Source organism: Arvicanthis niloticus, chromosome 6 (assembly GCF_011762505.2).
Source record: "Arvicanthis niloticus isolate mArvNil1 chromosome 6, mArvNil1.pat.X, whole genome shotgun sequence".
Lineage (NCBI taxonomy): Eukaryota > Metazoa > Chordata > Mammalia > Rodentia > Muridae > Arvicanthis > Arvicanthis niloticus.
In genome coordinates, this window is record NC_047663.1 from 59,084,756 (window position 1) to 59,101,825 (window position 17,070).

The window sequence follows — 17,070 nt, forward strand, 5'->3', positions numbered from 1 at the left end:
CATCTCAGCATGCAGATTCAGTATTCAGTAGGTGGTAAAATTCAATGTATACCAAGGAATCATTTTAAAAGATTTCTTTATGATTAACTATTAGTAAATGCTAGAATTCTATACTTACTTAAGATGAAGTGGGGTCATGAATGGAGACTGTGTGAGCAGCCCTGCCCCACAAAAGGAGCTCATGAGAGAAAAAGCACCATCAGGCAAATCAGCAAGTAAACATACCACTAAAACATTCCTCCCTAGATGTTTACGCAGGATTTATTTCTGAAGAGAGTCTTCTTTAGCCTGGTTTAAACATACTATGGAGTTGAAGATGACCTTGGATTTCTGATCCTGCCCCAGTGCCCAAGTGTTGGCACACACACTTAATACTGTGCTGGAGACCAAACCTAGGGAAACACTCTCCCAGCCGAGCCACCATCCCCAACCTCTTTCTTTGTGATTATATAGTAAACCAAATACAAACAGGCACAAAACAATTCTCAAATCATTGGGATTCCTCTATGCATCTTTTTAATGTCTAAGGTTGAAAACATTTTTCATAGGTTGTACTGAGTGTATATCATAAAAAACTCAAAGGGTATTGTCAACAAAATAACAGTTCTCCCTTCAAAGAGGACATGAGGTAGTTTATCCTGGGATGAAGTATGTGCCGGTGTCCTAGGACACACATTCAGGTTACCCCAGTTCCATGTTCCAGTGTAGAAACAGTTCCATGAGGTTTTGTAGCAGCAGGACCACTTACGTCATACATGGGCACTTCACACACACACAGTCATACATGGGCACTTCTCACACACAGTCATACATGGGCACTTCTCACATACACAGTCATACACGGGCACTTCTCACATACACAGTCATACACGGGCACTTCTCACATACACAGTCATACATGGGCGCTTCTCACATACACAGTCATACATGGGCACTTCTCACACAGTCATACATGGGCACTTCTCTCACACACACAGTCATACATGGGCACTTCTCACACACAGTCATACATGGGCGCTTCTCACATACACAGTCATACATGGGCACTTCTCTCACACACACAGTCATACATGGGCGCTTCTCACATACACAGTCATACATGGGCACTTCTCACACACAGTCATACATGGGCACTTCTCACATACACAGTCATACATGGGCACTTCTCACATACACAGTCATACATGGGCGCTTCTCACACACAGTCATACATGGGCACTTCTCTCTCACACACACAGTCATACACGGGCACTTCTCACACACAGTCATACATGGGCACTTCTCACACAGTCATACATGGGCACTTCTCTCTCACACACACAGTCATACATGGGCACTTCTCACACACAGTCATACATGGGCACTTCTCTCTCACACACACAGTCATACATGGGCACTTCTCACACACAGTCATACATGGGCACTTCTCACACACAGTCATACATGGGCACTTCTCACACACAGTCATACATGGGCACTTCTCTCTCACACACACAGTCATACATGGGCGCTTCTCACACACAGTCATACATGGGCACTTCTCACACACAGTCATACATGGGCGCTTCTCACACAGTCATACATGGGCACTTCTCTCTCACACACACAGTCATACATGGGCACTTCTTACACACAGTCATACATGGGCACTTCTCACATACACAGTCATACATGGGCACTTCTCACATACACAGTCATACATGGGCGCTTCTCACACACAGTCATACATGGGCACTTCTCTCTCTCACACACAGTCATACACGGGCACTTCTCACACACAGTCATACATGGGCACTTCTCTCTCACACACACAGTCATACATGGGCACTTCTCACACACAGTCATACATGGGCACTTCTCTCTCACACACACAGTCATACATAGGCACTTCTCACACACACAGTCATACATAGGCGCTTCTCACACACACAGTCAAACATGGGCGCTTCTCACATACACAGTCATACATGGGCACTTCTCTCTCACACACACAGTCATACATGGGCACTTCTCTCTCACACACACAGTCATACATGGGCACTTTACACACAGTCATACATGGGCACTTTACACACACACAGTCATACATGGGCACTTCACACACACACACAGTCATACACAGGCACTTCTCACACACAGTCATACATGGGCACTTCTCACACACAGTCATACATGGGCACTTCTCACACACAGTCATACATGGGCACTTCTCTCTCACACACACAGTCATACATGGGCACTTCTCACACACAGTCATACATGGGCACTTCTCACACACAGTCATACATGGGCGCTTCTCACACAGTCATACATGGGCACTTCTCTCTCACACACACAGTCATACATGGGCACTTCTCACACACAGTCATACATGGGCACTTCTCACATACACAGTCATACATGGGCACTTCTCACATACACAGTCATACATGGGCACTTCTCACATACACAGTCATACATGGGCGCTTCTCACACACAGTCATACATAGGCACTTCTCTCTCTCACACACAGTCATACACGGGCACTTCTCACACACAGTCATACATGGGCACTTCTCTCTCTCACACACAGTCATACATGGGCACTTCTCACACACAGTCATACATGGGCACTTCTCTCTCTCACACACAGTCATACATAGGCACTTCTCACACACACAGTCATACATAGGCGCTTCTCACACACACAGTCAAACATGGGCGCTTCTCACACACACAGTCATACATGGGCACTTCTCTCTCACACACACAGTCATACATGGGCACTTCTCTCTCACACACACAGTCATACATGGGCACTTTACACACACACAGTCATACATGGGCACTTCACACACACACAGTCATACACAGGCACTTCTCACACACAGTCATACATGGGCACTTCTCACACACAGTCATACATGGGCGCTTCTCACTCACACACACAGTCATACATGGGCACTTCTCACAGTCATACATGGGCACTTCTCTCTCACACACACAGTCATACATGGGCGCTTCTCACACACACAGTCATACATAGGCGCTTCTCACACACACAGTCATACATGGGCGCTTCTCACACACACAGTCATACATGGGCACTTCTCTCTCACACACACAGTCATACATGGGCACTTCTCACACACATACAGTCATACATGGGCACTTCACACACAGTCATACATGGGCGCTTCTCACACACACAGTCATACATGGGCGCTTCTCACACTCACACACACAGTCATACATGGGCGCTTCTCACAGTCACACACACAGTCATACATGGGCACTTCTCACACTCACACACACAGTCATACATGGGCACTTCTCACACTCACACACACAGTCATACATGGGCACTTCTCACACAGTTGGAACATCAGGTAGGTGGATCACAGGAAAGTGAAGAGTCTCAGCTGTAGGTCTCAGATGCTGTCTGAAAGAATCCTTAGCCTTTTGTTGGTGGGAACTAAGGAGCTGCTTCTATATTCCCAAGTGTTTACCCAAGAGTCACAAAGATGTCAAGTCAGATACAGAAGTGGGGAGCACACAGATATTAAGGTGTCTAAGGACATCCCAGTAGAACTTGGTTCTGGACGTGCAGCCTTTCAACCTCTGTATCGTTGCTAATCAGTGAATCAGACTTGCGCAGGGCTCAGTGCAGGAACCCAGTACAAAAGGCAGCTTCAGAGACAGGCTCCACAGGCACGGGAGGCCTCTGCTTGTTTGCACATGTGAGTATGGAAATAGTTTTTCCCCAAACAAATTAGGTAAAGAAAATTACTTGTTCGTTATCATGTAGATTTTTACATGTGGATATGTTGCTCTACGTAAGTATAGTTTTATCACTATCTGTCCTATTAGAACACTCATATTTATTTGAGGTTAATTTTTACTTTTTTAATAGTCTCACTATGTACCTCTAGCTGTCCTGGAACTCACAATGTAGACCAGGCTGGCCACAAACGTACAGATATCCACCTGTCTCTGCCTTCTGAATGCTGGGATTAAAGACATATACCACTACACCCAGCTTCCCATACTTTATTTTGTACTATTTAACTATCAGAATAATGTTTATCTTTTCTTTCCATTTTCTTTTTTCTAAAATTTATTATTATTGTTGTTGTTGTTGTTTTTATTATTTTGAGATAGGGTCTTTCTCTGTGAGTCCTGGCTGTCCTGGAGCTCACTATTTAGATCAGGCTGGCCTCAGACTCAAAGAGATCCATCTGTGTCTGCCTCCAAGTGCTAGAATTAAAGGTGTGGGCCCAGCTCCTTCTTTGAAAAGGCAGAGAACCGAGATGTTTATTGGCTCTTTAAAGGGAGGACCCACAGGATCATTCTCACACACATCAGAACCACCATGGTGATAAGGTACAGCTTCCTTAGACTATAACGTTCTCATAAGGGGAACACAAATAAAAACCCAAGGAATTATGGTTGAAGCACCTGAAGATTGTGTGTGTTGGGCGGGGGGATGAAGGGGTGGTTTGTGTGTGGGGTGGTCTGTGATGAGCCTGTGCTAGGGTTTGGCTGTGTCCCCTGGAATTCATGTGTCTTCAAAGCCCCAGTGTTGAGGGTGAGGCGTTTTGGAGGTGACTGGGGCACTGTTGTAGGTGTGGTTGTTCTAAAGGAGAACTCTGGCTCACTGGCTCTGTCTCCCAGTGACTGACTGCCTTTGCCTGTGAGGTGCAGAGGGAGGCCTCTCACCAGCCATCAGGTAGAGGCTGTTATGCTCTTGGACTCCACAGGCTTCAGAACCGTGACCCAAGTAAACCGCAGCTGGGCAGATGCCTTGTGTGTGGTGTTTCAGCTACAGAAACAGAAGACTGAGGAAAACAGCCGGGTCTGGAAGCAATGTAAAGATCACACCTGCAACCTAGTTCTATGGCACATTGACACTCATTTAAGGCAACCTACTTAGGCTTTGCCAGATGTCTGGTGCAACTCTGTTATCATACAAACTATGTTGTCGAGAGAACTGGTAAATTAGTGGGGTAGCTACTGTATTAGCATGGGTTTGGTTTTGGTGGGTTTTCTCCAGAAGAGGAAGGTAGACTGGGGTGATCCTTTGTCCTTGTGGTCCCTGTTTGGCAGGGGCTGCTTTGCTGGGGTTTCCCTGGGTCAAGCAGGTAAGTCAGCCCAAAGCCTGGCCAGGGGACTTCTTGCTCTGCTTCTCCCTTTTGTTCTGAGGATCTGACAATTCTCCGAGGCTTTAGAGGAACTGCAGTGAGTTGATTCTCATGTATCTGGAGAAGAGGATGTAGAGGTGGCGGAACCAGAGAAGTTGACTGTGGTGGCAGGACATGGCTTTCTGGAAGAATCAGAGAGGACATGATAGCACTCACTCTGGGACTGTTATCTGCAGACCTTCCCTCTCACCTGCCCCACTGCCAGCTCTATTTTTTTTTTTCTTAGATTTATATGTATGTCAGTGTTTGAGTGCCTGTATATGCATGCACCCCTTGTGTGCAGTACCCATGGAGGCCAAAAGAGGGCGACAGATCCCCTGGAACTGGAGTTACAGATGGTGGTGGGTGCAGGAACCAGATCCTCTACTGGAGCATGGAGTGCTCTTAACCACAGAGCACAGAGCCAACTCTCCAGCCACTTGTTTTCATTTTACTGATGATGGTATGTATTTCTAAGTTTCTTAAAATGAGCATGTACTCAAATAACTATTTACTTATAAATTTTATAATCAAAAAAATATTCCAGTCAGGTGTAGCTGGAGTGATCTAGCACGTGGGGCAGTGTTGGTCCTTGTGGAGAGTGCTTTGCGGGTAGTACGGTTCTGAAGAGCCAAGGGACGTGAGGCTGGGGTCACAGTGTAGTGTCCAGGAAATACATATCTTACCTTGGCCTGTGCCACTTCTTTGCTAGTGAGCACAAAGAGAACATCCTGGGGCGACAGTAGAGTCCAGGGCAGATCCAGGAGGAAGACATATTTCCGCAGCAGGTTCACAGATTGCAGTGTGAGTACAGAGCATCCTGTGCAAGTAGGGATGGCAGATGGGTCACTGTGCTGCTCTTGCCAGGTGCTTCCCTGAGCACCCTCCCTCTCCTGGTGGCTCAAGGCAGGCAGTGCAGCTGCTCTTCTGCCAGGTACCTTGTGGCACCAGAGTTGCTCTCTGACCAGAATTCTCCCACACAGGAGAACTGCCATGTGGCAGAAGTGCTCCACGGCTGTGAGTGTCCTTGCAAGAGGAAGAGGGTGGAGGAAAGATGATCGACAGGAATGTCTGAGTTGGGAGACTAAAGACTCATTCCAGCTGTGCTCTGACACCAGGGGCTATTCGAGCACTTGGAAGGCAGAGACAGGTGGACTGCCATCAATGTGAGGCCAGCCTAGGCTTCAGAATGAGACCCCATTGCCCGGACTGGCACAGCCTTAGTTGGGTAGAATGACACAGTTCCTGCTTCTGGATCAGAACCCACAGGGCAAAGGCCTCCACATCAACGGGCTGCTGTGGACATTAGGCTTGTTTGTATAATAATGTACACATTTTTGCATTTCTCTGTTCCTCTTAGTTGAATATCCTCCCAGTTAACATTAATGACTCCAAGATATTCAGAGACAGCACTAGTGTGGGGTGGGGAGGCATAGGTGTGGCTAATATCTCAGCCAAATGGTAAATGCTGGGATCTTCAGGACAGCCCTTAAGGCTAGGAAAAGAACTTTGAAACCATGAGTTCAAAATACATAATTTCTCAACTATGCAAAATATAAGGATGCAATATGAATTGTGTAAGGAGCTTCACAGATCTGAAGGAGCCCAAGCAGCTGCACTGTGAGCCAACTAGCCAGATACTTAGGAAGGAGATAAAGATTTAGGGAGGGTGATTGTAGGAGGTCCCATCCAGCTGAGTTTTGCTGTGATTGTTGTTGTTATTCCGGAGTTCAAGGTCAGCCTGGGACAGGGAATATAGGTCCAGGCCCAGCTGTGGTAGAAATGGTAAATTTTGGGTGGAGTCTCACCCAACTAGTTTGTGGTCTTGCATTACAGAGGCAGGCAGATCTCTGAATTCTTTTGTAACCTTAAAAAAAGAAATGTGCTGAGTGACCCGGAAGAATCAAACAGCTGGGGTCACGGGATGCTGATTCATAGGATAATCAAAAGGAAGCCTGGAGGAAAGGACTGGATTGGTATGTAAAATAAAAGACTGGGCTTAAGATCTGCAGGAGAGGGGCTATCCAGAGACATTTTTGGAATAGCAAGAGAGCTCCTTGGAGAACCAGCACAAGCAGAACACAGAGAGAACTGGCTAAAGATTTCCAGAGAAGGACAAATACAGAGAAAGCAGACTGGAAAACTGTCTTGAGCAGAACACAGGCCGCCAGCTCGGACCCATGATTTGACTTCGGGTCATTTGTTTCACCTGCTCCCAGAGACACCTCTCAGAACCAAGGACCAGTATCCAAGCAGAGGCTGGTCCTTGGCACCCCATCTCTGAAAACATTTTGGCACAGAAAGTCCCTTAACTGCTCTAGAGTTTAGCTTCCTAGTTGATAAAGTGGTGTTGACAGTGTGGGTCTGCCCATCTCACATGGTGGACGGAGAGCCAATGGCGGCCAGGGGTGCTTCTAAGGCCTCAGTCTGTAAAGACAGCACTTATCTCCTATGCTTCACTTTCTGATCCCATGTCACCCCTGTGATGCAGGCCAGTCCAAAACTTACTCGGAGAAGTTTCCGGTGAGGAAACTAGATAGGGCACTTGGCAATGGATACAGGCTGAACCTGCCATGCACACCTTACAATACTGCACAGTCCAGGGCCATTCTGTGTAGGTGTCCTACAGTCCCCAGCGGTGCTGTTCTAGGACTGCCACACATACTTCAATTACAGATGCCCAAGTTGACATAAAATGACTCAATTTTTACATAGAACCTACCCACATCCTCTTGTCTACATTGCTTCATCTCCAGGTTACTTATAATCTCTAATATGAGTAAAAGCACCATAGAAATAGTTGCTGTATTGCATTGTCTAGGACTAATAAGGAGAAAAGCCTGCATGTTCAGTACAGGTGCTGTTTTTTTTTTTTCTCCTTATATATTTTTGTGTATGCATGTGCTTGCATGAGTTTTTGTGCACCACATTCATGCATCAGGTGTCTGACCGCCCTGGTACTGGTATTAAAGGTTGTTATAGTTTGCCTGATATGGGTACTGAGAACTGAGCCCAGGTTCTCTGCAAGAATGGTGCTTTTAACTGGGGAGCCAGGTGTCCAGCATCCCCTTGAATAATTTTGCTCCCATGATGTTAAGTCCATAAATACAGAGAAATGGATGGATATGGAGGGCTGACAATATCTGCAGTATCTTCTTGGTAAGTTTCTTAGAGCGGTAGTGACTGTTGTCTATTTGCAAAAAACAGAAACCCAAAAAACAAAAAGAGGCCTTCTTTACCTTTCGGCAGCTTCCCTCCGGAGTGCAGGGCCCTGGAGGATGCAGAGGACAAGCGTTAGAGAGAGCATGCGACACCTACTCTTCTGTGTAAACAGGAGAGACCTTGAGAGCAAGGCCTGCATGGCCCATGCCCCAACCAAGCAGACTCCCAGTGGTTTCTATCGCTTAAGTCAACATCTAAAGCTACAGGATTCCATACCTTTGGCTATGGCGGAGGGGACCAGAGTGGGCATTTCATTCCCACACAGCTTAATCCAGAAGTTGGTCTATGGATTATGGAACAAACTGGCCTCAAGTTTTGCCCATTAGAGATGAGAATAACTACCCTCATTTTTTTTCTCTAAAAATCAATTAATGTCCTAGTTAGCTTTCTGTTGCCATGATAAAGACCATGACCAGAAGCAACTCTGGGAGGAGAGGGTTTATTTCATCTTAAAACTCCCAGATCACAGTCAATCACTGAGGAAAGCCAGGGCAGGAACTTAAACAGGAACCTGAAGGCAGGAACTAAAGCAGAGGCCATGGAGGAGTGCTGCTTACTGGCTTGCTACTCTTGGCTTGCTCAGCTTGCTTTCTTATCCACCCGTCCACCCACAGTTGGCTGAATCCTTCCACAGCAATCATCAAATAAGAAAATGCACCACAGACTTGCCTACAGGTCAGTTTGATGGTGGCATTTTCTTGATTGACATTCCCCCTTCCCAGATGGCTCCAGCTTATGTCAAACTGACCAAAAGTCACCAGCACAAGCAGAGTTGAAACTAGCCAAGCCCCACTCAAGGACCCTATCCACTGTCTGCTGAAGTACTTCCGGATTTTGTAGTAAACTTGGAATGATTCTTTTGGTTTTTTCTTTTTTCTTTTTTTGTGAATACCTGAGTACAAATTAATAAGGTTTTATGTGGACCTGGAAATGAAGTGGACCCCCTGTTCCTACCCAGTGATTTGCTTTCCAGCAGCACAGTCCTTAGAATAACCATTTGGCTAAAAGTCCACTCACTTTTCTGTGTATCTTTACCAGAAAACTCCATTTTTGACTGTAACCTTTGGTGTGTCTTTCTTGACTGTGAATAAACCTAATGTAACTGGCAATACATAGCTCTATCGGTGGCTTCTCCTGAGCCACAAAGCAAAGGACGTTTACAAGAGGGGAGAGGAGTATGGCCTCCCATCATTCCACAGTCAAAGAATCAGGATGAACTGTGTGGGAAAAAAATATGAGAGCAATGATTTCTGGTATCTTTTAAGGTTGCATACAATGAAGACAAGGCTGGGGAGTCGTCAGGTCAGGTCTGCCTGCATGGGAGCCTCACGGAGGCACCTCACTGAAGGGTGGACATACGTGAAAGTAAAACACCCATACATGTGATAAAACAAAAAGGATGTGGTGAGGCAGGTGAGCAGTAGAGCAACAGGGACTGTACATGACACAGGAGTAGGTTTTCTGGGGTGCAGACTACAGGCAGGAAGTGTTTAGTAACTGTGACTCTTGAGCAAATAGAGAAACTCTTCCATCACCCAGAGAAGCATACCTCACGCCTTTGTACAGAGCAATATGGTTGCTGTGACCACTGACTCCTTCGGCATCAAAGGTCACCACCTGTAGGGACAGACCCAGGAGGAAGGGCTCATTCAGAGGTGTTGAATGGCTTCTCTGCTGCCTCAGCTTCAAAGTAGCCTTCACCATTCCTTTGGAGAAGGAAAGAGCAGAACCCTGAAACTTTCCAAATTTTGTTTTTGTCAGTTATGGTTTGGTTTTTTGGTTTTTTAATGTGGGGTTTCCCTCAGTATCGCTGGCCTCTGGGATCAAAGGCGTGCACCACCACTGCCCAGGACTTTCAGATTCTGAGCAGCTGAAGCAGCTTCTGAGAGGTTAGATCTGTGTGTGGCAGCTGTGAGTTTTAAGGCTCACTCCTGGTCCTGGCCATAGGACAGAGTGGAATTTGCCCCATTATACAAACTCATCTTCCGAATCCTTGCACATGCAAGAATTCACACTTGGGGACCAACTGCAAGTGTTGCGCCCCAGGAGCTACCCATCTTGTTTTTGAGATAGGGTCTCTCATGTGCCTGGAACTTGCTGATCAGGCTAGTCTGGCAAATCCTAGGGATCTGCCTGCCTGTCTCCCCAGTACTGGGACCATAAACACACAGCACCATGCCTGGCTTTTGGTTTGTTTCCTACATGGGCTGTAGAGACCAAAGTCAAGCTTTCATGGCTCCAAGGATCAGGATACCTCTGCTATAGGAGTGTGTGCACTCACATACATCACAAACACACAAATATTTACATAAGCATGAAAAAAACCCATGAATGAAAGAAAGGTAAGAAAACAAGGCTTCAGGAAAGGGACTAGAGATGGTTGGTTAGAGGCTGATGGAAAGGGAAGGGCTGTTCCCAAGGACAGAAAGTGTCCCGGCCGCACAGATGAAGGGGTTAGAACTGGAATTGGGGTAGTCAGCGGAAAGAGTCACTAGTGCTCTATTTCTTTTCTGATATTTTTTTTCTCTTTGAGATGTCTCATGCACCCAGCCTTGTCTTGAACACTCTGTGTAGCTGAGACTGGCCTTATACTACTGGTCTCCATGCTTCTACCTCCCAGGTGATGAGATTATAGACCTGTATCAATGCCTAGGCTTGGTCTTTCTATTTACAGGGAAAGGCCCTGACTTCTGTGAAAGCCGGGTCTCTGTCTTCAGGAACGCCATGGGGCATTAGTGCCTATCCAGGGCATTCCCTAGATAGTGTCGTGATGACGAAGAGAAGGGCTTCACAGCTGGGATAAATGTTCCACTTTGTCAAAATTAAGAAGCATTTTTTCCTTCTTTCTTGGTTTTTGCATTGCTGGAATTCAAACCCAGGGGACTTGTACATATTAGGTAAGTACTTACCTACTGGGCTAGAACCCCATCCCTGAAACTCCAAAGCTTTCTGGCATAAGCATCCTGCCATTCATTGGTCTCAAACCATCATTAGAAAGTTATTGGGCTCCCATCCCATGTGAATGAAGGCTATGGAATAAGGCTGCTCATAGGCTTAATAATATGTCTGCTACCTATGTCCTATTTCCCTGGAACCCGAGTTGTTACTTCATGAAAAAGAGGGATTTTGCAAATGTGATTAAAGATCACAAGATGGAGAAGCTATCCTGGATGGAGTGGTGGGCTCAATGTAATCACGATGGTCCTTAAAAATGGGGGCACAGAGGGTCAGAGGAGAAGGCCATGTGGCAAACAGAAGTTGGCACAATTTCTTTGAAGATGGAGGAGGAAGAAGATATGGGACACATTGCTCGCGCCTATAGTCCCTCACTCTGCTGAGAGTCCTTTCCAACCTGGAGCTGCTATACAAGAAACTCAGCCTATCAATGAAGACAGACCCTGTTCTTCCATGTTCAGGATTGTAAGGGCCAGATCAAGAAAGGCCATGACTCCCAAGACTGAAATGATGAATTTCCCCTACGAATGGAGTGAGCAGTATGGCCAACAGCTCTAACACTCTATGATGAGGAGCAGGACTGGAGTTAGTCCTGGGAAAGCCACTACCGTAAGGAAGCAGGGTGCTGAGGCAAAAAGATAGCTCAGTGGCTAAGAGTGCTTACTGCTCCTCCAGGAGACCCAGGTTCTGATCTTAGCACCCATATGCAGCTCACAACCACCTGTAGCTCTAGTTCTAGGGGATCCAACCCCCTCTTCTGGCCTCCATGGGCTTCTGTATACAGATAGTGCACATAAACTCACCTAGGCTCAAGCATACTCATAACAACAACAACAACACAGAGTCTTTAAAAATGGAAGGTCTAGCACTGATGGTAGTACACACCTTTAATCCTAGCACTCAGGAGGAAGGCAGGTGGATCTCTGTGAGTTCGAAGCTACCCTGGTCTACAGAGTGAGTTCCAGGACATTCAGGGCCACACAGAGAAAGCCTGTCTCAATGTCTCCCCCACTTAAAGGTCTAATGTATCAATTCACTCAATTAATGTATCATTGATAGAATAGCCCAATCTGCTTCTCAACCAGCATGCTCTATCTTTTAACAAAAGTCTACTCAAATGAATAGACTTTGAATAATGAAATTTTAGCTATTAACCTATGAAGGATTCTTATTTTGATTTTTTTTTTTTTTGAGTTTCAGAAAGTAAACCCTGGCAGCACTAACTTGGGCTGTTATAGTCGGGTGTGGCCATGTACACCTTTAATTCTATCTCTGGGGAGGCAGAGGCAGGAAGGTTTCTGTGTGTTTCAGGCCAGGCTGGTCTACAGAGAGAGTTACAGGACAGCCAGGGCTATAGATCCTGTCAATAATAAATGAATAGGATAGGACAGGACAGAAGAGGACAGGACTGGATGGGGGGTTGGGGGAGAGGGAAGGGCAGGTGTGGGGCATATGGGACAGGACAGAATTGACTGTGGCTGAACCCTAACCTGTTAGTCCTAAGAGAGCAAGATGGCTTTCTTCACCTTTGCAAGCAAACATGAATCTCCATTACTGTTCTAATGGTGACTGAAATTTTCCTTATAAAGTGAGTATGAATTTATCCTCATTTAAAAAAAAAAAGAAATGGAGGCTAGCTGGGCATAGTGGTGCATGGTTTTAATCCCAGCACTCCACGTTGATCTCTTTGAGTTTCAAGGCTAACCTGGTCTACACAGTGAGACTGTGTCACAAACAAAAAGGAGGCTTAAATATGACAGCTTCAGAACTGGGAATGTAGCTCACTGACAGACCTGGGGCTTACGCATAAAGTTCTGGGTGAGATCTGCAGAACCCCTGCTCACCTATGTCTGTAGAAGCCGCCAACCCTGGATCTTTATTTTTATTTCATCTGCATTCATGTTTTGCCTGCATGTATGTCTGCATGAGGGTGTCAGATCCCTGAAACTGGAGTTAAAGCAGTTATGAGCTACCTTGTGGGTGCTGGGAACTGAACCCAGGTTTTCTGGAAGAGCAGCCAGTGCTCTTAACCATTGGGTGCTGAATTTTCAGGAGAAAGGTGGGGAGGCAGGACACAATTTGAGAAATGCTCTTCTTGCAGTGGTGGCACACTCCTTTAATCCCAGCACTTGGGAGGCAGAGGCAGGTGGATTTCTAAGTTCGAGGCCAGCCTGGTCTACAGAGTGAGTTCCAGGACAGCCAGGGCTACACAGAGAAACCCTGTCTTAAAAAACCAAAAAGGGAAAAAAAAAAAAAAAGGGAGAAATGTTCTTCTCAAGCCTGAGGGTTGAGAACTTATTCACTCCATCACACATACGATGGAAGGGAATTGAAGGGCATGGTTGCCCTTCAGTGGGCTTAGCAGAGAGCCTTTTAGGGTGGGTGTGGAACAGAGCTGGGAGTAGGAGTTAGCCATGAGGCAAGTATCAGAAGCTAGTCCTGTGACAGGATGGAGACCTCGGGCTTTCCACTGGGAGTGGCACTCCCTTACCAGGTCAGTGCCATTGGCATGTATGTGCTGGAGGAGGGCGCTGGCCACATGCTCCGTGTCCCACTGCACTTCTGGATCATCTGGAAACTCCCTGCAAGAGAGAAACGCAGGAGAACCCTTTTCAAGGTGGGAATAACCTTTTTTTTTTTTTTTTCTTTTTCTTTGTTTTTCAAGATAGGGTTTTTCTGTATAGCCCTGGGTGTCCTGGATCTTGCTCTGAAGACCAGGCTGGCCTCAAACTCAGAGATTCACCTTCCTCTGCCTCCTGAATGCTGATATTAAAGGCATGTCCCATTGCTGCCACCACCACAACCATCACCACCATCACCACCACCTGGGCTGGAATAATCTTTTGAGACCCAGCGGGTGTGTGCCCAGCTTTGTGAGGAATTCTGTCAGCGTTGGGGAGCTCTCTACTCTTCATGTGCTCAGATTTCAGGTAAAGAAGTAAGGTTTACAGACAGGAAACTATAAGAAACCCAAGCCCATCACATGCAACACACACAGCTCTCCTTGCTCCTTACCAGGAAGGTTGCCAAAACACCTTTCTAAAATAAGGGCCAATAACTGACCTTAGAATTCTAGACCAAGGAGAGTTACATGGTTTTCAACAGGAAAATGAGACAGGAGTCTCATCACTAAATTGATCCGTTGGCCACCTCTACCCAGCTCCCCCAGCTTTCTATAGAGAGCCCAGCTCTGTCAGCACACTCAGATGTTCCTGCATGTGAGCATGACAGCCTTCAAGTAGAGGCTGGACTTAGAGAGAGGAACAAAATGGGTACAAAAATCCAGCCTTGCTCCTTCAAGGCCTGTAAACCTTGCTCTCCTCAAGTGGAATGTCCACTCGGGGCCTCTTGTTACTATTTTTCCTGGTTCTTCTGTCTAACTAGCCTGTTCCATCCTGCACAAGGCCCCACCCACTTCAGTGCTACTTCCTCCACTGGGTCTTCTACAAAGAGTATAATGCCATAATTAAAGTTCAGTAGTACAGTCCCCTACACTGCCTTCACTTTTTAAAAAGTAAATTTCTCTACTTACTGGGGGGTACACACACATGTACACCAGTGTGTGTGTGTGTGTGTGTGTGTGTGTGTGTACACAGCTTGCAGGAATTAGATCTCTCCTCTACCTTATAGGTCCCTGGGATTGAATTCATGTCATCAGCCTTAGCAGCAAGTGCCTTTACTGCTGAGTCCTGCCTTGATTTTTGACACTGACTTCAAATTTAGAAGTTTCCCTACACCATCAACAATTCACTAGGAATACATAAACTACTCACTGACAATTGTTCCATGCATGGTTAAACAAACGTGTAAAGTCAGCCAAAGGAAGAGATGCCTAAGGTAGTGTCTAGGCATGCAGATCTTTCTAGATGCAGAGATCCCACTGTGCTTCCTCTGGAAGCAGGACATGTCAACCCAGCTTCAATATGTGGCAACACATGGTAGCACTGTCAACCGGGAGAGCTCAACCAAGCTTTGGTGTTCAGAGTTTTAGTAGTGACTGACTGGTTGCCTATGGTTGATCTCAGCCTACATGTGACTGATACCATATTGCCCAAAGTCTGCACCGAAGCCAAGACTGCTAGCCACAACACAGCTTATTTCCCAGAAGCCAAGGGCAAAGTCAAATCCTTTACTGTAGACTATCCTTGTGTATAAGAACCTTCACTGTCCCTTTCCATAAACTATGGCCTGTATTATGTCTGTCTAAAGTAAAATATATAAGAATAAAGCTATTTCTTGTGTACTTGGTATAATTCAAGCTGAAGGAGAATTTACTGAAACAAACAGTAAGAACCCGTGCCTCCCCATTTGCAAGGCACTTTCACTAGTGCACATCAGTTGTTGTGGTATACCTTTCATCTGACTAAGCCAAAGGAAGTTATTCCTGCCTCTTGGTGAGAACTTAGAAAGATGGCACTTTTAAAACATATCTTGCTGAGCATGGTGGTTCACACCATTAATATAGCACTCAGGAGGCAGCAACAGACGGATCTCTGAGTTTTAGATCAGCCTGGTCTACAGAGAGAGTTCTAGGACAGCCAGGGCTACACAGGGAAACCCTGTCTCAAAACCAAACAAAACAAATCTGATAAACTGAGTATGTTGGCACATGCCTAGAATCCTTGGACCTAGGAGGCAGAGGCAGGAGGATTTTCTGTAGGTTTGAGCCTAGTCTGGTCAACACTGAGTTCCAAGATAGACAGGACTACAAAGTAAAACTCTTTCCTAGAAAACAAACCAAAGGCTGGCATGGTGGCTCCTGTCTTTAATCCTAGCACTTGGGAGGCTGATGCAGGAGGATTTTCACAAGTTTGAGGCCAGCCTACCTACAATAGTGAGCCTGGGCTATAGAGTAAGACTTTGTCTCAAGAATAACCTCCACCACTGCCAAAAAACTGATTTGTGTTAAAAAGCACATGGATTGAATACAGATTGCAAGTCATCCCAACTTCTCTCCAACTCAATGTAAGAAAATACAAAATAAGAAAATTTCAAGCAAACACGCAAACACACACACACACACACACACACACACACACACACACACACACACACTCCTTTCAAACCAAATGAGTTATCCTTTGCCAATAGTACACTTCTAATTGGTACAAAGCCCGGGTCTAGGCATAACCTTTGCCCGGTTTCTGCCTTCTCTGTAGAGCAGGAGTTCTGCTTTGGCAACAGTGCTGGCAGAACAGGTGTGTTGGAGGCAGTCTTTGGACTCTAAAGAAACAGTTGGTGAATGACCTGTGTCCAGTATTCTTTGTATAGTCTTTCTTCCTGATAGTTGGAGTTTACACACGCTGACTAGAATTATACTAGCCATTTTGGTCCAGAGAATAATTAGGTATGAAAGACAGATGCAACGGAGTGACACAAGGGGACATGGACACTAAGGGCTCTGGAGAGTCAGCCAGATACTGTCTCAGGTGGCACTGTGGCTTCTACCATAGTGGGGCTTCTGATATCTGCACCGTGGAGGCAACTGCTAACTTAGAGTTGATTGTGATGTTGTGTGTGTCTGTGTGATTGTGTTAGGGGTACACACATATGAAGGAGCATGTACTCGTGCATATGCATGGTGGCCAGAGAGGACACTGGGAGTCCTGCTCTACCATTCTTTATTCCTTAGAGACAGGGTTTCTCGATAAACGAGAGTTAGGCTGACAGCCAGTAAACCTTGACTTTATCTACTACATGCTGGGGTTACAGGCATGTGCAGCCATGCTTGCAC

The 17,070-nt window shown here is 46.1% G+C and overlaps 1 protein-coding gene across 1 annotated transcript in view; it reads right to left on the reverse strand.

Moving 5' to 3' along the window:
• Positions 1-493: 493 nt before the first annotated feature.
• Pigl (phosphatidylinositol glycan anchor biosynthesis class L) overlaps positions 494-17,070 on the reverse strand; it is a 57,360-nt gene continuing 40,783 nt past the window's right edge. Inside the window, exons 3-7 of the mRNA XM_034508003.2 lie at positions 13,828-13,918; positions 9,931-9,998; positions 8,399-8,430; positions 5,846-5,979; positions 494-5,302 (exon numbers count right to left, since the gene is read on the reverse strand). Coding sequence (XP_034363894.1) covers positions 5,204-5,302; positions 5,846-5,979; positions 8,399-8,430; positions 9,931-9,998; positions 13,828-13,918 — 424 coding nt within the window. The 3' untranslated portion in view covers positions 494-5,203. The remainder of the gene's footprint in view (positions 5,303-5,845; positions 5,980-8,398; positions 8,431-9,930; positions 9,999-13,827; positions 13,919-17,070) is intronic.